The sequence below is a fragment of the Rhinolophus ferrumequinum genome, chromosome 18, assembly GCF_004115265.2.
Source record: "Rhinolophus ferrumequinum isolate MPI-CBG mRhiFer1 chromosome 18, mRhiFer1_v1.p, whole genome shotgun sequence".
NCBI lineage: Eukaryota > Metazoa > Chordata > Mammalia > Chiroptera > Rhinolophidae > Rhinolophus > Rhinolophus ferrumequinum.
Genome location: NC_046301.1, coordinates 49,322,710 through 49,347,616, shown reverse-complemented (window position 1 = coordinate 49,347,616; position 24,907 = coordinate 49,322,710). Strand labels below are relative to the sequence as shown.

Below are 24,907 nucleotides of genomic sequence, written 5' to 3'. Positions count from 1 at the left end.
GTCAGACTGCGCCCCTTCTTACGCAACTTTTGTTTTTTTCTCTTCCCAATCCCCACCCCCACCTCTCGAGCTCCTTGCAGCCTGGAGTCACTCAGACCTGGGTTCCAATCTCAGCTCTTCCTCCAGCAAGTCACCATAAGACGGGTATATACCCTCCCCATGGGGCTGCAACCGTATGATGGGTGGAGAGCTCCCTCCCAGATGGCGGCTGCACTTATAAGATGGGAGTGGCCCAGCGTCCTCAGTTCCTGTCCCCTGGAGCGGGACTATTTGCCAGTCTCAGCAGGGCTGGGGGTCATTTCTGATGCTGGGCACTCAGTCATTCAACTTTCACCCTTGGCTTTTCATGCTTCTCCTTTCTGTCTAATGGTACTTCTCTGCCTCCTTCACCTCTTCCTCTTCCAGCATTTAAAATTGATCCAAGCTACTAGTGGATGAATGGATAAGCAAAATATGGTACAGCCATGCAATGGACTATTACTCAGCCATAAAAAGAACTGAAGCACTGACACAGGCTACAACACGAACCCCGAAAACATGATGCCGAGTGAAAGAGGCCAGACACGAAAGGCCACAGAGTGCATGATCCCATTTATATAAAATGTGCAGAACAGGCAAATCCATAGAGACAGAAAGCAGATTAGTGGTTGCCAGGGACTGTGGGGGAGGGAGCTGGGGAGTGCCTGCGAATGGGGACGGGGTCTCCTTCTGGGGTGATGAAAATGTCTTGGAACCAGGGAGAGGTGGTGGTTACACTAAATACCACTGAACTGAACACTTTAAAATAGTAAGTGGTTAATTTTATGTTCTGTGAATTTTATCTCAATTAAAACAAAATCATCAAGGAAATCATTCACAAATCACAAAAACAATGAGTGAAAGTTTGATGGACACCAGGATATTCACACAGACTCAAAGTATCTCCCCACACGATATTAATGTTTGTTTATGACAAGGGGGGTGGATGGGAAGAGAACAGTACTTTTACAGTAGGGAAATTTGACCAACGTCACTTAAATGATCAAAGTGTGACATTGCCAATGCTGGGAACTGATGTCAGGTGTACCAGGGAGGACCAACATGGCCTCTGCCGTTCCTGTCAAAGACACAAACCTGAACCTGGTCAGGAGGAACCAGCAGGCCAGCCTGCTAGGGAACATTCTGTGAAGCAAGTGACCTTGACTCTCCAAAAAATGCCAATGTCATGAAAGACACAGAAAGGCTGAGGAACAAATTCAGATTAAAGGATGCCAGGAGACAACAATTAAATGCAACGCATAGTTGGGGATTAGATCCGGGACCAGCAAAGAGACGTACTATGGAGGATATTATTGGGGTAACAGAAAACTTTGCATATGGATTGAGGGTGAAACTATGGTGATTAGGTAAAAGCATGCCCTTCTTCTTAAGGGACACACAGTGATGTGTTGGGGGCCAAGGAACATGGTATCTGCAGCTTCTCTCTGCTCTGTCTCTCTCGGTCTCTGTCTCTCTGGAGAGACAGAGACAGACAGATATATATATAATTATAAAGCAAATGTGGCAAAGTGTGGGTGAAGGGCATATGGAAATTACATTATTGTACAGTTAAAAGTATTTTAAAAGAAAAACTTTTAAAGTTGCCCAAAGATCTCTGGGGTGCCCATGTCACTATCTCCTATCATGGCTCCTCTATGCTCAACCCCAATGTTTAGCTGCCTCATGGGTGACCCCCCCCAGACTCCTTGGATTCAGCAGCTCACCCCCAACCCCTTCCTCTTCATGGCAGCCTCATTGCCAAACCAAACACCAGGGGCCAGCCTGCCGTCTCTCCCCCTGGTCCCCCAGGCCAGCCCACCCTGGCTGGCCCATTCTCCTTCTGGACTCTGCCCCTTCCTCTGGATGCAGGACTGGGCCTCTGCTGGGATATCATCCCTCCAGTTCATCCAGGCTGATCCCACTGGACCCTCTGGAAGCCCTCTCTGGGGGTGGAGGGTGCACCTCCAGTCCTTGGAACAAAGCCGGATGTAGAGCTAGAGCTTTATACCTACTTGTTGAATTAATTAATAAAGAAATAAGCAACCGTCTCCCTTTCCCAGGCAGAGCTCTCACCAACCCCTCTATGAGCCCTCCGACGCTGCCCCTCCCTCTGGCCCGGTCCTGAGCCCATAGGTGTCTGTGTCTGGCTTTTTCTTCCCCAGAATGACAGCTCCCTCAGGACTGGGCTTGGGGTCTTTCAGAGGTCCCCATTCTTTCCATGGGGACATTTTGCAAAAGGCAGTTGATCAAACTGAGAGGCAAAGTGGTGTGGGGTATCAGGTGGAGCTAGGAGGATGGGGAACTGGGGTGGACCTTTGGGGTTCACACAGGTTAGTGAGGAGGAAGGGGAGTAAGAAGTGTGTGTGTGTGTGTGTTTTTGCCCCAATGCATGAGACTCCTAGTGTGTGTTTGAGGTCCAAGGCTGCAAATGGGGCCCCAGGCTCAAGGCCCAGGTTTCCGGCTTACGAGTGTTCCAGATTTTAAGTCCCGGTGAAGCTCTGTGCATTTGTGCATGGTGTATCTGTGAGCCTCTCAAGGAAGTGCCTGGTCTGCATTTCGGGGTGTCTGAGGGGATCTGTGCTTGTGTGTTGGCCCTGTGTGTGTCCTCGGCTCTGGGTGTGTTGGGAGCCGAGCATTCACCAGGCTGGGTGTGTCTGCTACCGCGGGTTGGTCCCACGTCTTTCCGCGTGGCCAGAGTTTCCGAGGTTCTGCGGGTCCCAGGCTGTGTGGGTGGGTGGAGGGTGGGCAGGGACCCCAGGAGGCCGGACGGGGGCGGGGAGCGCAGGGCAGGCCCCGGGGCGGGGCGAGCCGCCAGGGTTGGGGGCGGGGCGGCCCGGCAGCCTCACTTCGGCGAAGTTGGCGGCGCGGAGGCTGGCCCCGGACGCGCACGGAGCCCAGGGAAGGAGGGAGGAGGGAGGAGGGAGGGTCGCGGCCGGCCGCCATGGGCCCGGGGGCCCGGGGCCGCCGCCGCCTCCGCCTGATGTCGCCGCTGCCGCCACTGCCGCCACTGCCGTCCGTGCGGGCGCTGCCCCTATTGCTGCTGCTAGCGGGGCCAGGGGCTGCAGGTGAGGGGCCGGGACCTAGAGGGCTGGACGCACGGTGGGGAGGAAAGGGGGAGCAGCAGAGTGCAAGAACCCCCGAGTCTGCTGGAGGAGGGAAGCCTGGGAGCCAAGGACCAAAGCAGGGGCCAGGGCGCAGAGCCCGGGGCTGCTTGCCAGTCCCGGGGGCCTGGGACTCAGAATGGGGGGGGGAGGGCCCCAGAAGCCCGAGGCACAGGAGCCCTGGAGCGTTAGGGCTGAGGATGAAGGGACTCAGGAGTCCGGGGCTGGGAGCTCGAGGTGAGAGGATCAGAGACTCAAAATTGAGCAGGGGTACCAAGAATCTGGGGCTCGCTCCCAATCCACGGCCATCTGGAGTCCTGGGAAGGTCAAGATTGGAGCCCAAGTACCCCCAGGGCGGTGACCCCTCGTACAAAGCCCCACCCCCCCACCCACCCCGGGTGGGCCTGGCTGGGCGGGGGGCGGGGAGGGGGCGCGAAGTTCTCGGAGCTCAGTACTCCGAGGAAACTTCCCAGGCCGGAGCGTTGCAAGACCCGGAGCCGGAATGCGAGCAGGAGCCGGAGCCACAGCGGCGCCCGCGCCCCTTCCCCAACCCACAACCCTGCTCCCTCCCCTGGCTGCTGGGACCGGGCGGCCCCTAGACCCCGTCCCCGCCCTGGGAGGGGAAGGGAGGGAAGAGGGAGCGAGCCCACGTGCTCCTCTCAGGCTCCAGTGCCGGGGCCCCTCCGTCCGAGCCCCTCCCCAGCCGGCCGGGGCCCCCCGCCCCTCCCCCTCCTGGCTCTCCCCTCCCTCGCTCGGGACAATGGCCGCGCCGTCTAGACACCCCCTCCCCCCGGCCGGCCTCGCGCTTTATTTGCCAGACAAAGCGGGACCAGCGGCAGGGCTCGGGCGGGGGCTACGGGAACTCAGCCCCCCAAGGGAGGCCTGGCGGGCGAAGGAGGGATGCGGACCCAGCAGCCCTTACCAGGGGTCCCGGGGCACCGGTGTGGGGCTGGGCGCTGGGAGGGTTGGGGTCCGGCCCCACCAGGCAGGACCGGGCAAGAGCGGCTGCCCCCGCGAGGCCCGCGAGCACACACAGCCCTGGGTCACACATACCGAGATGTAGATGTGCATACACAGAGTACACCCACAGATGTGCACACCCAGCTCACAGAAGACAAACCCAGACACACACGGCTCACACATTGATGTGCACCAACCAAATGCCTCACATGCTGCCTGCACACTCTGACACACACAGACACAGATCCAAGGGCATGCCTACAGCCAGCTCACACATGTAGACAGGCACATCCAGCCCATGCACAGACATACCTGTGCACACAGGTCCCCCCCCCACAGCTGCACACCCAAATACACAGTTCACGTATATGGATGCACAACAGAGCCAGCCTACACACGGATGACACATGCATCTGTACACCCATGCACATCTCGCACTAGCACATCCCATAGATCATTGAGGCTCACAGCTGGGTCACGTGGCCTCCAGTGTGAGTTCACAAACACCCACAGGCCCCTGTCTGGTTGATAGTGTCTTGTCTCTGCTTGTTCCCTGAGAAAGGGGCCATATACCAGGTTGGCCCATTCTCATGTCCAGCTCAACTCCTCTGCCTCTCACCGTCTCTCCCTATTTCTCTTTCTCTGTGCTTCTCTATCCTCTCTGTGTCTGCCTACTTCTAGGTTCCTTTTTTTGTCTCTGTTTTTTTCCATCTCCCTTCATCTTTCCATCTCTCTGTGACACACACACACACACACACACACACACACACACACAGTGGCCCCACACCTGTCAGCACACAAAATTCTTGACTAGCTCACACCCAACCATGCCCCAGACCCATCTGGCAGGACTGTTAGACTATGCCACACCCCAGAGGGACACAGCCCTAAGGGATGGGGACTCTGGACAGGGCAGCACATGTCTTGTGCCAGCTGCCCCTCCCTTCAACACACACCCTATACCTGCAACACCCAGTTCTGGCTGCGCCTGGGGTACATGCCCTGGCCTCTCTCCCCAGAGCCACTTCGTAGGGCTGCCACACTGGAGAAGATGCCCGATATCACTGGAAAGGAGACCCCTGGCCCCAGGACTCCCTGCCCCTGCCCCCTCCATTACCCCAGGATCTGGGTGAACAGACCCAGACCTCCCTTTAACACTTGGCACCCTCACTTCCTGCCTCAGCACCCCCCATTCTGGCAGCCTCCAGAGCCCCCACATCTGGCACAAGCACCTCCTCCTGTCCGACCCTGCCTTGTGGTTCCCAGGGCTCAAGCTGGCAGGGACAGCTGCAGCCCCAACAGCTGGGGCCAGGGCAGGGAGGGGGGGCCGTGGGAACCATAGATGCGGGGGCTCCCTGCACCCGCAGAGATACCCCAGCTCGGTGCAGCTGTTGCCTGGGGGAGGGAAGAAGGACGTCTGTCACTCCAAGCTGGGGTTCCTGGGCGCCTGGCTGACCTGCCCACCTCCCTTTGCCCCCACACAGCCCCTCCTTGCCTGGATGGAAGCCCGTGTGTGAATGGAGGTCGCTGCACCCAGCTGCCCTCCCGGGAGGCTGCCTGCCTGTGAGTGCCTGGCTCCAAGCCATCAGGGGGCCCTGAGTGGGGAGGTGGTCTATCTTCTCTCCCTGCCTCTGTGTCCACCATGGATGCCTCTACCATTCCCACATGTGTGTGACTTGGGCAACCTTTTGTTTCCCATTTGGAATGAGCAGGGTTAAGAGCAGGGGCTCTGGAGTCTGCCTGGCCTAGGTTCAAATCCCATATCATGTTGCTGACTGGCTGGGATTTCAGTTCTCTAAGCCTCACTGTCCTGGTCTGGAAAATGGGCCCAGTAACCCCAACTAAACAGAATTCTCAGCTGCCTGAGGTCACATGTAAAGCCCCTGATGGAGGTAGTATAATTCAATCACCAAATATTCAGGGACCAACAGCAGTGGCTTTGCAGTTGTGGGTACACCATCTGCACCCTCCTTTATCTCAAGATTTAGTGGTGGGGGCACAGGAAGCCTGTAATACAGCTCTGCTCTGCCATTTTATTGTTGTGTGATTGTGGGTTAGTTATTTCTCCTCTCTGAACTTCACTGCATCTATGAAATAGGGGTGCTTCTCCCTGGCTTGTGACTACAAAGGGGACCAAGAATTTGGTTGTTGGATAATACAAGGAAAGACAGAGAGCTGTGGGAAGCAGGGCAAAGGCTGGGAGACAGCTGAACAGAGGTAGAGCTCAGTTTGAATTCTGGGTTCTGGGTTATCTTGAGCAAGTGCTTTGAGCTCTTTGAGTCTCAGTTTTTGCATCTGGAAAATGGGGCAATAAAGGTGCTTGTACAGATTTAATTAGGTCCTTCATACGATGAACTCAGCATAGGGATTATTAGTACAAATAATAAGGGCAGAAACACAGGAAGTAGGTGCCATAAGGGGGAACCTCTCAAGCTTAAGGGGAAATGCTTAGTTCCTTTTATAATGTTATTAGTAATAGCAATTCACCCAGTAGCCATTAATCGATTCATTCATGTATTCGTTTATTCAACAACCTGTGAATTTGGACCTAGGAGAGCCCCTTTGAAGTTATACACGCACTTTGAGTGGAGCCCCACTTGGGCTCACCTAGGTGGGATTAGCTGGGCTGAGCGGGTTCCTCGGGTTGGGAGTCTGCAATGGTGGAAATGGGGGAAAGAGCGACCTGACCTGGAGCCACTCACCTGGGAGGCGGAGCCGCGGGGCCGGGCGCCTGCGTAGTGGAGATCCGCGTCTGGAATACTGCCGACAGGTGAATGCGCCCGCGGCTGCCCCGCCCCTCGACAGGTGAATCACCGGCGCGCGCGGCCGCCCGGAGCCTGGATTGCCCGCAGTGGAGCGGGCTCAGTCCCTAGAGGTGGGCCGTGGGAACCACTCTGCACGCCCCCCCCCCCACATCTCCTTCAAGGTCCCAAATATTCATGTCCTTTCTGGGACGCCCCAATCTGTCACCTCCCCCGTGAATCCCCCAAGTCTTTCCCCAAAAGTAGGCTCTTAAACCCTTGTCTCTATCTCCCAATCTTCGCCTCCCCCGCCAACCCCCCACAAGCCTGATCTCCCCCCAAGTCGGTCTCCCCCGAAACCCAGGCCGTGGGGCGGGGCTCGGGCGGAGGCTGGAACCGGCCCGACCGGTCCGCAGGGGCGCGGGGCGCAGAGCGTGGGAAACCGCCCGGGGCGCCGGGAGGGGGCCGGACGGCCGCGCCCAGCCTGGCGGTGGGACCCGCAGTCCGGGGCGCCCCGCGCAGCGCGCCCCCTCCCGGCGCACAGTGGTGGTGGCTGTCCTTGCTCTGGGGGGCCTTTGAGGAGGGGTCTGGGAGCTGGGACCTACCCTCCTGACACTGTCTGCGCCCCTGCCTGGCCTTGCCCCGACCTGTTTCGGTGGGGGCCGGGGTGGGGGGATCTTTGGATGACGCGAAGGACTGAGTCAGTTGCTCGAGCTTAGCCCTAAGCGACTGTGACAAGCCAGAGGGAGGGACCAGCTCCCGGGATGGGCAGCGTTAGGGGCGGGGCCTGGACCCTCTTGCCTCTCCATGCCCCTCTGACCCCGCCAGTGTTTCCCCGGAGATTTCCAGTCTTAAGACGACCGCCTCCCAGGTCTCATATTTCCCTGACACTCCATGCAGCTTGCTTTGGTGGCTTTGGAGAGGGAGCTGCGCCCCCCCCCCCCCGCCCCCATCAAGAGGGTATCAATATTGGTGTCCACTTCCTCACCCCAGTGGAAAGAAAGGGTGTTTGTGTCCCCAGGAAAGGAATAGAGGATTTGTGGGGGGTCCTCCTGTCTGTTCGGGTGAGAGTTGCCCATATGTGTGACCCAACCTGCCAGTTGGTGTCTGAGTATTTGCCAGGCCCATATGTGGAGTTGGTGTATCCTTGTGTGTGTAACTGTATGTATTTCCGGGTCTGCCTGTGTCTGCCTGGGAAGTTGTCTTCTGGAGTCAGACTGTGGTTGCTGTTCCCTCTACCTGGCATGCTCTTCCCCACACAGCCCCATGGCCTTCTCCCTTCCTTCAGTCTGTGAAAATACTATTGCCTTCCCTCCACCCTTCTCTCCCGCCTAATCCTGTGTCTTAGTTTCTTGTGGCTACTGTAACAAATGACCCAACACTGGGTGGTTTAAAACAACAGAAATTTACTCTCACAATTCCCGTGGCCAGAAGTCTAAAATCAAGGTGTTGGCAGTCACATGCTCTCCAATGCTTTAAAAGGGCGAATCCTTCTCTCTTCCACCTCTAGTAGTTCCAGGTGTTCCTTGGCTTATGGGCGCAACACTCCAATCTCTGCCTCCAAATGGCCTTCTTTTTTCTCCCAAATCTCCCTCTGCCTTTCTCTTAAAAGGACACCTGTCATTGGATTTAGGGCCCGCCTGGAAAATCCAGGATGATCTTATCTTGATATCTGTCACTTAGTTATACCTGCAAAGAACTCTTTTTCCAAATAATTCACAGTCACAGGTTCTGTGGATGTTTCTTTTCTGGAGCCACCGCTCTAGACGACACCCTCCGTGGCCCTCATGGTCCTCACGACCCCCGGCTGGCATGTTGTATATTAATTTGTGATTTACGTATCTTCTCTTTGCCCAATTTCACTGTGAGCATCAAGAGGGTGGGAGCACTTTTATTGTGTTTGCTGCTGTATTCCTATTGTTAAGAACATAGTAGGTCGCAGTGAATAATTGCATGCATGAATGAGTGTGGTTATTGCTCTGTTTGCCTCTGTGTTTCTTTCCTGTCATGTGTGTACCTCTGTGTCTGGAGCTGTCCTTCCTCCATTGAACTGTCTCTGCCCACAGGTGCCCTCCAGGCTGGGTGGGTGAGCGGTGCCAGTTGGAAGATCCCTGCCATTCAGGCCCCTGTGCTGGCCGAGGTGTCTGCCAGAGCTCGGTGGTAGCGGGCACCGCCCGCTTCTCCTGCCGCTGTCCCCGTGGGTTCCGAGGTAAGGGAGGATCTGGAGGGGAGCCCGAGGCGGGCAAGGGTGTGGTCTGCCCAAGCTCACCCTCTCCTGGTCCCTGCAGGCCCTGACTGCTCCCTGCCGGACCCCTGCCTCAGCAGCCCCTGTGCCCATGGTGCCCGCTGCTCGGTGGGGCCTGATGGTCGCTACATCTGTTCCTGCCCACCTGGCTACCAGGGCCGCAGCTGCCGAAGTGACATGGATGAGTGCCGGGTGGGCGGAGGACCCTGCCGTCATGGTGGCACCTGCCTCAACATGCCTGGCTCCTTCCGCTGCCAGTGCCCTGCTGGCTACATGGGGCCACTGTGTGAGAACCCCACAGTGCCCTGTGCTCCCTCACCATGTCGTAACGGGGGCACCTGTAGACAGAGTGGTGATCTCACCTATGACTGTGCCTGCCTTCCTGGTGAGGGAGCCGTTCTCAAGGGAGGTAGCCGGGGTTGGGAAACAGTAGGCCAGCCTGGCAGTGACCATCCTTGCCTCCTCCTCCCATGCTAGGGTTCGAGGGCCAGAACTGTGAAGTGAATGTGGATGATTGTCCAGGGCACCGATGTCTAAATGGGGGGACATGTGTGGATGGTGTCAACACCTACAACTGCCAGTGCCCTCCCGAGTGGACAGGTGAGTACCAGGGCTGGAGGCAGCCGAGTGGCAGACCTTGGGTGGGCACGCACAGTCTGGGTATCTGGACTGGTGCACCTGTGTGCCACAGGCCAATTCTGCACGGAGGACGTGGATGAGTGTCAACTGCAGCCCAACGCTTGTCACAACGGGGGCACCTGCTTTAACACAATGGGTGGCCACAGCTGTGTGTGCGTCAATGGCTGGACTGGTGAGAGCTGCAGTCAGAACATTGATGACTGTGCAACAGCCGTGTGCTTCCATGGGGCCACCTGCCATGACCGTGTGGCCTCCTTCTACTGTGCCTGCCCCATGGGCAAGACTGGTGAGTGGCTATTTCCCCTGTAGGCAGCAAAGGAGCGATTGATGGTTCTTGAGTGGGGGTAAGGATGGTGTCTGACTTGAGTGTTAGAATGATTATGTTGGAGACCAGATTTGGGATAAAGAGTAAGCCTGGGAGAAGCCTGGGAGGAGGGTGACATACAGGACAGGGTAGAAGCCATGGGAATGGAGAGCTATCCTGTGACCAAGAAGGAGAGGGGACCTTTGGAAATGGCAAAGGTCAGAGAAGGTGTTTGGGACCGGGGACTTGGAAATGGAGGGAAGGGCATGTCAGGCAGAGGGTACTGAAGAAGCAAAGGCTTGAGGTGGGACCCTTTATAATCAGAAAAAGAGTCAACGGATTTTAAAACATTATGTGAATGTTTCCAATTAATTTTCAAATGATTCAGGAAAGAAAAGAATAGATAAACCTTACAATAGCCGCATCTAGGTGGTGGGTGTATGAATCAACTTTTTTGTGTGTTTGAAATTTTTCATAATAAATGATTGGGGAAAAATAGCTACTAAATACACTACATGTTAATAAAAACTAAGCACTATGTGGGACTGTCGGAAATTTGGACAAAGCTGGAGGGTTTGCCCTCGACCTCTGCCTGCCCCTTTTCAGGGCTTCTGTGTCATCTGGATGATGCCTGTGTCAGCAATCCCTGTCACGAGGATGCTATCTGTGACACGAACCCGGTGAACGGCAGGGCCATCTGTACCTGTCCACCAGGCTTCACTGGCGGCGCATGTGACCAGGATGTGGACGAGTGCTCCATTGGTGAGGGAGGCGTTGTCTGAGTTGGGAAGAAGACAGGTCGGTCCTCAGTTGCCCACACCCACACCGGCTGTGCCTATTCCCACAGGCGCCAACCCCTGTGAGCACCTGGGCAGGTGCGTGAACACACAGGGCTCGTTCCTGTGCCAGTGTGGCCGTGGCTACACCGGCCCGCGCTGCGAGACCGATGTCAACGAGTGCCTATCTGGGCCCTGCCGCAACCAGGCCACGTGCTTGGACCGCATAGGCCAGTTCACTTGCATCTGCATGGCAGGTGTGTGGTGGGTGTGGCAAGGGCGGGGCCTGAGGCAGGGGGCGGGGTGCGGAGCGAGACTCTGGAGGAACTGGGTTCGGGTGGAACTGGGTTCGGAATGACACCCTGAGAGACTGAAGCCTGGGATGAGGTGGAGGTGGAGCCAGAGCTGAATCTTGTGCGAGGCTGGGGGCGTGGTCTAATGGAGTCAGTAGAACCGCAGGCTGGGGGTGGAGTCTGGACTTCAGGACCCAATGGGGGCGTGGACAATATGGGCACAGGGTCTGGAGCCTGTAGACAGTCTCCCACTAATGCAGGGGTGGGACTTGAGGCTGGGCACAAAGCTAATGTGGGCCCTGGGGCTGGTAGCTGGGGACAGGGCACAGTCTGCGGACTGGAGAGGGAAGAGGGTGGTCTGAAGGCAAGGTCCATATGGAGTCTCATAAGCCTTGGACCGATCAGGACCACAGCTCGGTGAAGGTCCAGCCTGGGGACGAGAACTGAATCTAGGTTTGGGCTGGAGGCCAAGGCCAAGGCTCAAGGGAACTGTCTATGAGAGGGAAGGGCAGTACCTTCGGGCCAGAGAGTAGCTCCCAACGCCCTAATCCCCCTCCCTCTCCATACCCCCAGGCTTCACAGGCACCTATTGCGAGGTGGACTTGGACGAATGCCAGAGCAGCCCCTGTGTCAATGGCGGGGTCTGCAAGGACAGAGTCAATGGCTTCAGCTGCACGTGCCCCTCAGGTGAGGACTTTGGGTAAGGGATCCTGAAAAAGATGGGTCCCTGCTGGGGCAAAAGCTCCAGGAGGAGAGCTTGTGAGACCATATTAGCGGAAAACTATTACAATAGAAACCACATTATGAAAAACATTGAAATTAATTTAAAACTAAAGTAAATGGGCTTCCTACCCTAACAAGGCAGGCCTTGCGAGGGGTGACTGCTCTGACCCCGTCTGGCCCTCTGTTCACCCCACTCCTCACCCCAGGCTTCAGCGGGGCCTTGTGTCAGCTGGATGTTGATGAATGCGCTAGCACACCCTGCCGGAATGGAGCCAAGTGCGTGGACCAGCCGGATGGCTACGAGTGCCGCTGCGCGGAGGGTGAGGGCGGGTTAATGACAGACGGGCAAGAATCTGGAGGTGGGGCCAGTGGGGGAGAGAGCCAGTAACATCCCGGGAGAAATCTTGGGGGCGGGACTGCAGCAAATCAGGGCCAATGACGACCATGGGCGGAGCCAATGATAGACTTCAACTGAGGTAAGTCTAGGGGTGGGGCTAAAGGTTGGGTACTGGGCGCCTGTAACTGGATGGGGAGTTTCCGACACACTATCCACAGGCACCTCCCAAGTGTCTCCGTTTGCAGTTGAAAGAGAGGCGCAATAGGGTTGATAGTGTAAGAATTGGAGGCAGGGCCACAGCTGGAGGTGGGATTTAACCATGGAAGTGGCTCGGCCATGTGTGAGTCCTGGGGCCCGAGAGCTGGTTGGAGTGGATGCCAACTAGGGGTGGGGCCTAAATTGAGCCCGCCTCCTGCTGGCTCGATGGGCGGAGCCTGAGGTAGAGCTGAGGAAAGACCATGGCTGTGGGCAGGACCTTGGCAAGTGGGTGGAGCCTGACCCTCTGGCTCTGCAGGCTTCGAGGGCCCGCTGTGTGAGCTCAACGTGGATGACTGCTCCCCGGACCCGTGCCACCATGGTCGCTGCGTGGATGGCATCGCCAGCTTCTCCTGTGCCTGTGCCCCGGGCTACACGGGCACGCGCTGTGAGAGTCAAGTGGACGAGTGCCGCAGCCAGCCTTGCCGCCACGGAGGCAAATGCTTAGACCTGGTGGACAAATACCTCTGCCGCTGCCCTCCTGGAACCACAGGTGGGACCGAGGGCTAGGCTGGGGCAGGAAGAGTACATCTGGAGGGAGGGGCACAGAGGGTTTCGGAATGGTGCCTCTGGCGGGACACTGTGGTGTCTACCTGTCTTGTTCCCCTGCCTCAGGTGTGAACTGCGAGGTGAACATTGATGATTGTGCCAGCAACCCGTGCACCTTTGGAATCTGCCGGGATGGTATCAACCGCTATGACTGTGTATGCCAACCTGGCTTCACAGGTGGGCAAACGGCTGCCATGGAAAGGGGGTCTTTAGAGGGTGAAGGTGGAATCGTCCATCTTTCTTGGCCAGGTTTTGCCCCTCTCTTTGCACTCGCTTATCCAAGAGATCGTCCATGCTTTGCCCTGCAGTTGTGCTCTCTTTCATTGGCTTGAGGTTGTCCCCATATTGGCTCAAGTTTATCTGGAACAGATGAGGATGTCTCGATAAGATTGGGGTGTTTCTGAGTGGGGCCAAGGTAATCCTTAGTGAAAATGAAAGTGACTTCATGTAAGTTTGGGGAGGAGAATGATCTGGGGGAAGGCAGCTCTGGTTTGAGGAGGTGGCTATTTATTCTCATTTGCACAAGAGCTGATGTATTATGAGAATGAGAATGTCCTTGCTCAAGGGTGTGGCCATGCTAAATGGGGCTCAGTTGTCCCTCCCCATTGGCTTGATTGTTCTTGTCCTGAGATGAGGTTGCCTGCATGTTCCCCAGGGCCCCTTTGCAACGTGGAGATCAACGAATGTGTGTCCAGCCCGTGTGGCGAGGGAGGCTCCTGTGTAGATGGGGAAAACGGCTTCCGCTGCCTCTGCCCACCTGGCTCCCTGCCTCCACTCTGCCTCCCCCCGAGCCATCCCTGTGCCCAGGAACCCTGCAGTCATGGTGTCTGCCGAGATGCGCCTGGAGGGTGAGGCTTCTCCCCAGCCCCTGACCACCGCTCCCCTCCCAGCCCCGCACCCCTGTGCCAGCCCTGACTGCCTCCCCTTCCAGGTTCCGCTGTGAGTGTGAGCCTGGCTGGGGTGGCCCCCGATGCAGCCAGAGCCTTGCTCAGGACGCCTGTGAGTCTCAGCCCTGTGGGGCTGGTGGCACCTGTACCAGCGATGGAATAAGCTTCCACTGCACCTGTCCCCCCGGCGTCCAGGGTGTGTGTCCCCACCTCCCCTTTCCAGTATTCTCTGTCTCCCTCTTCCTTCTTACTTCCCTCTGCTCCCTTCTCTTCCTTCTATATGTTTGCCTTTGTTTTCTTTTCCTCTTTTCCCCCTGGAGCCTGGGAGGGGGGTGTCAAGGTGGGGACCCTGGGGTGGTGATGAGAACAAATAATCTTTCAAAACTACCTCACTCTGCCTGCCCACCACAGGCCATCAGTGTGAGCTGCTGTCCCCCTGCTCTCCTAACCCGTGTGAACATGGGGGCCACTGCGAGTCTGCTCCCGGCCAGCTGGCTGTCTGCTCCTGCCCCCCTGGTTGGCAAGGTACACAAGCTGCTCATTCCTCCTCCTCTCCTTCACCTCCTCTCCTCCCTGCTTCATACTGGGTGATGCTGGGGACGCACCCTGGGCCCTGCCTTTTAGGGGGAGGTTCCTTCTGGGAAGGGATACAGCTGGACACAGATACTCGCAGCCCCTGTGGTCAGTTCTGGAGAAGAGGAAGGGATATGGACGTGGAGAAGCTAGTTCTCAGGGTGAGGGTTTGGGGATAGCTTCCTGGAGGAGCAGACCTCAATCAGAGAATGCATTCCCCACCCACTGAAGCAAGAAGGAAGTTCTAGAACAGCATGTGTAAAACACCCAGAGGCAAATGACAACATGGCTTGTTCTTGCATTCACCTATCTCAGCCTTCAGGTTCTTCCTGAGTGATAGGTACCCCAGATCCTGCTCGGCACCCTCTAACCCTAGATGTCACCTTACCCCCCCAACCGCAGGTCTGAGATGCCAACAAGATGTAGACGAATGTGCCAGCCCCTCACCCTGTGGCCCCCATGGTACCTGCACCAACCTGGCGGGGAGTTTTAGCTGTACCTGTCACGGGGGATACAGTGGCCCTTCCTGTGACCAGGACATCGATGACTGTGACCCCAGTGAGTTCAGGGGAGCTCTTGGGGAATGCTGCCTTAGGAAACATGTTTATCAAGCACATTCTGTGTGCTGCCCACTATGCTTTCATTTCATCTTCATAGTTTTCTTATTTTCCCCATTTTACTCGTGGAACTGAGGCCCAAAGAGGTTAAGTGACTTGCCTGAGGTCACATAGCAGGTAAGGGGATGAGGTGGGATCGGAACACAGGTCTGTCTGACTCTGAAGCCTGTACATTGTCTCTGGCAGCAAGCAAGTAAGGATTGTGTGTAAAGTGAGATAACAGGCCCCCAGAGAGTTCTCCAGGAGTGCTGTGTAGTAGACAAATAACCCAAGCCACATATGCAATTACAATTTTTCTAGTACTCACATTAAAAAAGTAAAAAAAAAAAAAAGTGATATTAAATTTAATAATATATTTATTATACCTAATATATAAAAATTATTTCAACATGTAATCAATATAAAATTAAGATATTTTACAATCTTTTTTTCATACTAAGTCTTTAGAATCTGAAATCTGGTGTATATTTTACACTTACAGCACATCTCAGTTTGGACATCTCAGCTACATGTCAAGAACTCAATAGCCACATGTGCCCAGTGGCCACTATACTGACCAGCACAGATCTAGGAGAGGCCTTCTGTGCTGAGTCCAGGAATTAATTAAGCAGACACAACTAACAGTATGTGCCTGGCAGCTCAAAGGGAACTTTTGGTTCTGCCAACCCTTTTCCCTTCCACATAGGCACATAGGTGAGATAAGGGAGGGAAATGAGGCAACAGAGAGGACAGAACTTGCTCCCTCTGACAAAATATGCCCCTCCCAATTAAGCATGTTGTCCTTCCAAGTGCCCTGCTATGCAAGGAATGGCCAGGTCAGGAAGGGCTGATGGGGTTGGGTGAGGCAAAAGATGAGTGATCACACCTTCTCCCTTCCGACCACAGACCCCTGCCTGAATGGCGGCTCCTGTCAGGACCACGTGGGTTCCTTTCCTGCTCCTGCCTCCCCGGCTTTGCCGGCCCCCGCTGTGCCCGTGACGTGGATGAGTGTCTGAGCAGCCCCTGCGGCCCAGGCACCTGCACTGACCACGTGGCTTCCTTCACCTGCATCTGCCCCCCGGGCTACGGAGGCTTCCGCTGTGAGCAGGACCTACCCAACTGCAGCCCCAGGTGGATGGGGCCTCTCCTGGAAACTCAGGGACCCTGGCATTGGGTGGGGCACAGGACCTGAGAAGGAGTGGGGACAAAAAGGGAGTCCTCGGCTTGGCACCCACCTTAGGACTCTGATGCCTGATGGAACACTCTCTGGGAAGGGTCAGGATCATGTTAGAGACTCTCGTCCCTAAGTGGGTGAAGCCAGGCCAGGGTGGGGGCCTACACGTGGTTCCCACCTTAGCAGTGAAGTTCCTGGTAAATTGGAGCTAAGGCACAGGATCTGGCGGCACCTCCGCTGGTGCTGCAGCCTTTCTTGGAGGGTGGTGGGGAGCAGTGGTCAGGGATTGAGCCCACTCAACTCTAGGCGGGGCCTAGGGGAGGGTGGGGCCTGTGATGAGGGCGGGGCCTGACCCACCCTCATTTCCCCTCTAGCTCGTGCTTCAATGGTGGGACCTGCGTGGACAACGTGAACTCGTTCAGCTGCCTGTGCCGCCCTGGCTACACTGGCGCACACTGCCAGCACGAGGCCGACCCCTGCCTCTCGCGGCCCTGTCTGCACGGGGGCGTCTGCACTGCCACCCACCCTGGCTTCCGCTGCTCCTGTCCAGTGGGCTTCACTGGCACTCAATGCCAGGTGGGCGGGGTCACTGGGGGCAGGGTGGAGGAGGAGTCTACAGGGGTGTCCTGGGGGAGAGGCCTACTTGGGATCCAGGGCTGAGGTCTGATAGGTACCCTGGGAGAGAGGTTTGCAGGGGGTTGTGGTGAGGAGCCTGGCCGGGACCCTGGAGGAGAACCTGGGTCGCGATTTCTGTGGGTCCCCGAGTGCCAACACTATGGGCTTCCCTTCCAGATGCTGGTAGACTCGTGTAGCAGTGCTCCGTGTCAGAACGGGGGTCGCTGTGCTCGCGCAGGGACCTCTTTCCATTGCCTTTGTCCTCCGGGGTGGAGTGGCAACCTTTGTGACATCCAGAGCCTGCCCTGCAGAGAGGCCGCAGCCCAGATGGGTGAGGGGGAACACGTGGCCCGTGTACAGATTGGGAGGGTGCACGTGCACATACTTCCTGTCACTGTGAGCCCAATGAGGGTGCGACGGAGCATATGTGCAGGAGGTGGTGTATGGCTGAGTGTGTGTAGATGTGTGACAGTGACAGTCAGCCAGGATGGTGCGTGTGTCTGTCACTGCAAGACCACAGGGATGACGTCTGCTGTGTGTGACCAAGCTGGTGTGAGCAGCAAAGGTGTGTGTGTGTGTTTCAGTGACTAGGACTGTGCCGTTTGGGGGGACGTGTGACTCCCTGATGGAGTGTGGTGGGACCCTGGTGATGGGTGGCAGCAGGGAGGTTGGGTGGTGCTGTGTGTGATGGGAGAAGGAGAAGGGAGTGTGTTCCTGACGTGCTTTCTGTGTAGGGCTGCGGCGGGAGCAGTTGTGTCAGGCTGGTGGGCAATGTGTGGACCAGGACGGTTCCCACTACTGCGTGTGCCCCGAGGGCCGCACAGGCAGCCACTGTGAGCAGGAGGTGGACTCCTGCTCGGCCCAGCCCTGCCGGCATGGGGGCACCTGCCGAGGCTACATGGGAGGTTACGTGTGTGAGGTAAGGGGCACCCGGGGAGGGCAGAGGGGAGCGAGTCACATCTGGGTGTGTCTGGACACACATTTCTGTGTGTCTGTAGCCTGCTGTGGGGTTGTCTCTCTCTAGGCATGTCTAGATTTTTGCTTTTGTGACTGAGTATATTTTTGTGGGTGTCCCTCTGGGTAGATCTGGCAGTGTTTCTGTCAGGGTGTGCCTCTGTCTTTGGTTGGTTCCTGGGCATATCTATGTGTCTCTCTGTTCATGGTGTCTCTCGGGGTGTGAATGCACGGGCGGGTGTCTGAGTGTGTGTCTCTGGTTGTGTGTGTCTTGGGTGTGTCTCAGTATCTAGGTGTTTCCTCCTGTGTGTCTGTGCTTTGTGTTTGTATGTGTGTGTGTCTGTCTGCACTGGGTGTGTCTGTGGCCCTCCATGTCTGGGTGTCCTGTGTTTGGCTGTGTGTTGTCTGTGCACTGGGTGTATCTCCATGTGTTGGATGACTGTGTGTGTCGTTTTGTGCTGGGATTCTCTGTGTCTTCATGGAGAGTGTCTGTGTCCCTTGGGGCTGAATGGATCGGTGTCTCACCCCCACTACAGTGTCCAGCTGGCTATGCAGGTGACAACTGTGAGGATGACGTGGACGAGTGTGCCTCCCAACCCTGTCAGCATGGGGGCTTCTGCATTGACCTTGTGGCCCGATATCTCTGCTCCTGCCCCCCTGGGACACTGGGTATGCCAGGGCTCGGGTTGGGAGACAGGCTGGGAGGCTGGGTCTCTGTCCCCTCCTGACTGCGACCCCATCCTCCTTCCCCCAGGTGTTCTCTGTGAGATTAATGAGGATGACTGTGGCCCAGGCCTACCCCTGGACCCAGGCCCCCGCTGCCTGCACAATGGTACCTGTGTGGACCTGGTGGGTGGCTTCCACTGTACTTGCCCCCCCGGATACACTGGCTTGCGCTGTGAGGCAGACATCAATGAGTGTCGCCTGGGTGCCTGCCATGTGGCACACACCCGGGACTGCCTGCAGGACCCAGGTGGGGGCTACCGCTGCCTTTGCCAAGCGGGCTTCACAGGTAAGCGTGGGCAAGGGGGCTGGCCTGGGATCCTGCCTGTGTCCCCTACTGTGGCTGATCCACCGCCTGCTGCTTGCCCAGGTCCCCGCTGTCAGACTGCGCTGTCTCCCTGCGAGTCCCAGCCATGCCAGCATGGAGGCCAATGCCATCCTGGCCAAGGCCCTGGGGGTGCACTGACATTCACCTGCCACTGCGTCCCAGTAAGTGGGGGTGGCTGGTCACATCAGGGTTTCTGGGAGAGGAGTGGGAGCATGGCCTGGTGGGAGGGCATGGCTTTAGGGGAGAAAAGGTGGAAAAGAAGAGATTTTCTGGGATGTGTTGATATTACCTGGAGGGGGTGTGAGGCTGAGGTTTGGAAGCATGGCCTCCTGGGGAAGGTGAGGCTTATGTGCCGGGGGGGCCTGCAGTGGAAGGGGCACAGGTTTGGTAGAATCTGGGGAGATTGGAGGCTCAAGCAATCTCAAGTGTTGACCCCCATCTTCCTCTCTCCCTTCTCCCCTTTTTTCCTCTTCCCCGACTCCACCTCCAGCCGTTCTGGGGCCCGCGTTGCGAGCGTGTGGCCCGCTCTTGCCGGGAGCTGCAGTGTCCGGTGGGCATCCCGTGCCAGCAGACGGTCCGTGGGCCGCGCTGCGCATGTCCCCCGGGGCTGTCGGGGCCCGCCTGCCGTGGCTTCCGGGAGTCCTCGGCTGGGGCCACCAACGCCAGCTGCGTGCCCTCCCCTTGCTTCCACGGAGGCTCTTGCCACCCCGAACCTTCGGCTCCCTTCTTCCGCTGCGCGTGCGCGCTGGGATGGGCCGGTCTGCGCTGCGAGGTGCCGGCGGCAGCGCCGGAGGCCCCCGAGGAGCCGCTGTGCCCGAGCGCCGCCTGCGAGGCCAAGAGCGGGGACAAGCGGTGCGACCGCGAATGCAATAGCCCTGGCTGCGGCTGGGACGGCGGCGACTGCTCGCTGAGCGTGGGCGACCCCTGGCGGCAATGTGCGGCGGGGCAGTGCTGGCGCCTCTTCAACAACAGCCGCTGTGACCCCGCCTGCAGCTCCCCAGCCTGCCTCTACGACAACTTCGACTGCAGGGCTGGCGGCCGCGAGCGCGCCTGCAAGTGAGTCCCTCTGTCTTTCTGTCTGTCCGTGCATGGACGCTGCCTTTCTGCCCGCCTGTCCATCCACTCACCCCTGTCTGTGTCTTGTCTGTCCATGTGCCATATCTGTCCACCCAATGGGCCCTGCCTCTCTATCTGTCCATCCATTTGCTGTGATTTGTCTGTCAGTCCATCCTCAGACTGTCTGTTGGGCTGATTGTTTCTTACTGTACCCTAACCCAGCGGAGTGCCACTTCTGTCTGTCGGTCCACCCGTGTGCCTGCCCTCTCTGTCCATCCTGTGCCCTGACTGCCCCAATGCTTCCATCTGTCTGTCCATTCATGTACCCCACCTGTCTGTTTTTCTGTCTGCCTCTGCACTCTGTCTCTCCCTGTGCCCTGTTTGTCGGTCTCGCTGTCCATCCCTGAATACTTTTTGTCCCTCTGTGCACCCAACTATATGTTGTCCATCCTTGAATCTCGTCTGTGTATCTGTCTATTCATCTGCCAGTTTATCTGTCTGTGTGCCCTATGTATCTGTCCATCTCTGTGCCCCACCTGTTCATCCGTGTCCTTGTCTGTCCTTTTGTCCCTCCATGCACTCGTTTTGCCCCTCTACATGCCCTTCTATCTGTGCATGCCTGTCTATCCCTCTTCTGCCCCTCTCTATGTCTGTTCATGCCCCCGTATGTCGGCCTCATGCCTTCCATCTGTCCGTCCTGTGCTCTGTTCTTTCTGTGCCACACCGCGTCCCTCTGTCTGCCTGTAATCTTTCCCTCATGTTTATCTACCTGTTCTCATTTCCCCGTCTCTCCCCCTCGCTCACTGTTCTCCAGCCACCCTGACCTTTCTGTATTTTCTCCCATACCTGGAGCTTGGTCCCACCTCGGGACCTTTGTACTGGCTGTTCCCTCTGCCTGGTTTACTCTTCCTTCAGGAAGCCACATGGCTGCTCGCCACTTCCTTCAAGTCTTTGCTCAAACAGCTGTACCTTCTCGATGATCTCTCCCCCGGCACTTCTCCTGCTTTGTGTTTCTCCTTACCATTTAATTCCATCCCTCCCTTCATCCCTTCCTCACTCCATTTAGCTTTTACTGTGTAATTAAAGTACTGTATATTCTGTTCATTCATCTCCTTTAACATCTGTCCCCACCCATTTGAATGCCAGTCTCCACGTGTTCAAGGATTTGTGCCTGGACATACCCTGGGAGCCTATAGCAGCGCTCAGAACTTAGCAGACTTCTAACAATAGTGATTTATTACTAGTGACTGAGCAAATGGATGGATTTGCAGGAAAGCCTGACCCATGCGGATACATTCTAGTCCTCCGGGCTTGCTTCCTGTCCCTGTTTTGTCTCCGGAGTTGGGGTGCTCTGTTCTATGTGTGCAGGTGGTCGGAGACCCCCTGACACTGCCCCTCTCCACCACCAGCCCGGTCTATGAGAAGTACTGCGCAGACCACTTTGCGGACGGCCGCTGCGATCAGGGCTGCAACACGGAGGAGTGCGGCTGGGACGGGCTGGACTGCGCAGGCGAGGTGCCGGCCCTGCTGGCTCGCGGCGTGCTGGTGCTCACCGTGCTGCTGCCGCCCGAGGAGCTGCTGCGCTCCAGTGCCGACTTCCTGCAGCGGCTCAGCGGCATCCTGCGCACCTCGCTGCGCTTCCGCCTGGACGAGAATGGCCAGGCCATGGTCTTCCCTTACCACCGGCCTGGCCCTGGCTCCGAAGCCCGGAACCGGAGGGAGCTGGCCCCCGAGGTGATCGGGTGAGTGGTTCCACCCCAGGGAGCCGTGGGGGCTGCTCAGGCACTGAGCAGGGGACGGGAGAGGGGCGCTGCGGATCAGGTCTGCTTGTGTTTCCACTTGACATTCTTGGCAATAAATCCAGCGCGTCTCAACTTTGACAGCACTGATCTTTCGGGCCAGACCATTCTTTGCTGTGGGGGCGTTCTGTGCACTGTAGGGTGTTGAGCAGCGTCTCTGGCCTCCCCCTAACTTGATGCAAGTAGCACCCCACCCCTAAGATGTGACAGACATGGGCAAGAGTCCTTTGGGGAGCAGGATTGCCCCTGGATATAGAGCTACCTCCTTCTGGAGAGGCAGGGGTATAGCAGAGTGGTTAAGAGCTTGTGTAGTTTTTTTTTTTTTTTTAATTAAAGTTTATTGGGGTGACAATTGTTAGTAAAATTACATAGGTTTCAGGTGTACAATTCTGTAATACATCATCTATAAATCCCATTGTGTGTTCACCACCCAGAGTCAGTTCTCCTTCCATCACCATATATTTGATGCATGTGTAGTTTTTGTTAGTTTGTTTAGAAATGGAAAATATGGAACTCTCCTGCTGGTGGCCTGGTAGAGGAGCCAAGAGAGGTGTGGCCTTTAAGCAGGGTGGGGCCCTGACACAGAGAGGAGGGCTAGATTTTAGAGATGGGGGCTCAGGCTCTGACTGGGTGGCTGGACTAGGAGAAATGGACGAGAGTGTCTGATGCGCCAGCCCCTAGCTGGGGTGAGTGGCTGGAGGACGTCTCATCAAATTGAGGACACAGGGTGAAACGTCGGGGTTGCTTTGGGGCCTGAAGAATCTGAGGGGTCTGAGGGTATCGTGGAGACTCCCAGAAAGTGACCAGGGACTGAAGACAGAGACAAGAAAGTCAAAAGAGTGTTGGCAATCATTGAAGCCATAGGAGGGCCTCAAAGAAGTGGGGAGAGAAGTGGGGGCAGAAGAATGATCCTGGGACACCGAGACTTAAGGATTGGTTGAGGAAAATTAGATCAGAAAAGAGTGTTACCAAGCAAGGGCTTGCTGCCTGACCTACTGGCTTTTAAGAAAAGAAAGAGCTTTCATTTGCATGTTTGGCTGGCAAGTAGCCGGGAGGCAAGGCTTAAATATGTCTTCCCGATCCAGAGTTTGGGGCAATATTTAAGAGGTTTCAGCACCAGATGTTCCTGGACAAGGGACCCTTTGCTTCCGAAGGGGTTTTGGTGTTCAGGTTCCAGTTATGTCCTGGTCCATTGGTTCCATGGGGAGAGCAGTTAAGCGTTCACAAGGGTTGCTCATGAGTTATGTTCCCAGGTGTTACTCATAAGTGGGGTAACCTTTGGTTCCAGGTCTTGTTAGAAATAGGATAGGACCAGTTTGAATGGGTTCTGTGGTTATGAGGAGAAGGGGCAACTAGGGAAACAGGAAGAGATCAGGATGTAGGGTATTGGGGACCCCAAGGAAAGAGAGAGTTAGAGAGTTGGGTTTCTGGAAGCAGAGCCTGAGATGGGGATTCAGATATGTGTGCCCTATCGAAGGGGTGGTCTCAGGAGAGAGGGGTGAGGGCAGCAGGATGGGGCGGGGGAAACTGAAGCAGGGGTCTAGCTCTAGTCCGATTCCTCGGTGAGCTCTGGAGCGTGAAGAGCACCTCAGTATCAGTCCCACTTTGAGACAGGAGGGTCAGCTTTTGTACAGCCTGCATCAGCCAGTCACTGGCTGAGGGCTGACCTCAGGGGTGTCACCTCCGAAAGGAGGGGTTTCCCACTTTGCTAAGGCCAGTTCTCCGAAGAAGGGATGGCTGTCAGCTGTTAGAAGCCAGTGCTCATAGTAGTTGGGAGATGGATGCACCAGCCTGATACGGGAGATCTGGGCATATGCCAACGGCATCCGTGAGAGATGTTGACATGAAAACAATGCCCATTGGAGTCGTGGCTCAGGGGACACTGGTAGCCAGGGCAAGACTGGTTTTGGGGGTGAGGTGGGGTTGGATGCCACATGGGGGCAGGTGGGCCATAGCGACATGGTGAGCTCTCTGGAGCCTGGCGCTGGGGAGGGGGATGAGGCTTGGTGCCAGGCTGGCAGCAGGTGCCCCATTGAGCCAGCCTGTCCCTACCCTGTGTCCACACAGCTCAGTGGTGATGCTGGAGATTGACAACCGGCTGTGCCTGCAGTCACCAGAGAATGACCACTGCTTCCCTGATGCTCAGAGCGCAGCTGATTACCTGGGAGCATTGTCAGCCGTGGAACGCCTGGACTTCCCGTACCCACTGCGGGCCGTGCGGGGTGAGCCTGGCTGGCAGGGGACCAGGGTGGAACTGGGACTCTCATGGTGGCTTGGTCCTGGGCCATGGTTGAAATCCCCCATTTATTGCCTGCAGGGGAGCCGCTGGAGCTGCCAGAGCCAAGTGTGCCACTGCTGCCCCTGCTGGCTGCCAGCGCTGTCTTCCTGCTGGTCATCCTTGTATTGGGCGTCATGGTGGCCCGGCGCAAGCGTGAGCACAGCACCCTCTGGTTCCCTGAGGGCTTTGCACTGCACAAGGAGGTGGCCGCTGGCCATAAGGGCCGGCGGGAACCTGTGGGCCAAGACGCGCTGGGCATGAAGTGAGTACCCTGCCCGCTCCCCTACCTCACTGGAGGGGCCTTGTGAGCCCTCAAATCCACCTTGACCTGACTCTGACTTCACCCCAACTGGACCCTAACTTCAGACTCCAGCTTGGATCCCAGTGTCCATCCCCTTGACCACTGAGTGTATGAACCCTGGGGATCACCCCTGATTTGTGACCCCTGACCCCACGTTCTATATCCCAGTTCCCCTGACTCAAATCCTATCCTGACCCCACTTGGACCCTACCCTGATCCTGGTTTCTCAGACTTTACCCTGATACTCAGCACTCCTTCCCACATGATTGCTGACCCCATAACCCCTGTCTGTACCGCAACCTATTGCCGACCCCTGACCTCTCCAGCTCTAACCCACACTGAACTTTGACCTCCCCGCTGATCCCCTTTTCATCCCAACTCAGTGTCTGTTTCCCATAGTCCTCAGTGCTGGCCTTCACGCGGGGCCTCACCTCCAAGTCCTCTGCCTGTCTCTCAAGACCCTCAATCCCACCCTGATATAAGCCCTGAATTTACCCTTTTCCTGTGACTCCATGACCCCCTGGCCCTTTTTCACGACCTCTTCACCCTGGGTACATCTCTTACCTGTTATGAAGCTAACCCATCCTCCACGACCCCGATTGTCGTCTTCTGTAACCCTTGGTGGATGCCTGTGACCCTCCCCTACCCCATAGCTCACTGCTCTGACCTATGATCCCACTCC

At 56.8% G+C, this 24,907-nt stretch overlaps 1 protein-coding gene across 1 annotated transcript in view; it reads left to right on the top strand.

The window, feature by feature from the left end:
- Nucleotides 1-2,922: 2,922 nt before the first annotated feature.
- The window catches only part of NOTCH3 (notch receptor 3), a 30,446-nt gene continuing 8,461 nt past the window's right edge, over nt 2,923-24,907 (top strand). The window contains 28 exon segments of the mRNA XM_033134633.1: nt 2,923-3,083; nt 5,564-5,642; nt 8,887-9,029; nt 9,109-9,450; nt 9,543-9,665; nt 9,757-9,990; nt 10,615-10,770; nt 10,856-11,041; nt 11,651-11,764; nt 12,007-12,120; nt 12,652-12,885; nt 13,008-13,118; nt 13,597-13,789; nt 13,873-14,024; nt 14,240-14,353; nt 14,804-14,959; nt 15,904-15,948; nt 15,951-16,128; nt 16,546-16,747; nt 16,964-17,117; nt 17,521-17,705; nt 18,277-18,409; nt 18,495-18,752; nt 18,834-18,952; nt 19,282-19,847; nt 21,257-21,589; nt 23,714-23,868; nt 23,964-24,186. Coding sequence (XP_032990524.1) covers nt 2,960-3,083; nt 5,564-5,642; nt 8,887-9,029; nt 9,109-9,450; nt 9,543-9,665; nt 9,757-9,990; nt 10,615-10,770; nt 10,856-11,041; nt 11,651-11,764; nt 12,007-12,120; nt 12,652-12,885; nt 13,008-13,118; nt 13,597-13,789; nt 13,873-14,024; nt 14,240-14,353; nt 14,804-14,959; nt 15,904-15,948; nt 15,951-16,128; nt 16,546-16,747; nt 16,964-17,117; nt 17,521-17,705; nt 18,277-18,409; nt 18,495-18,752; nt 18,834-18,952; nt 19,282-19,847; nt 21,257-21,589; nt 23,714-23,868; nt 23,964-24,186 — 5,126 coding nt within the window. The 5' untranslated portion in view covers nt 2,923-2,959.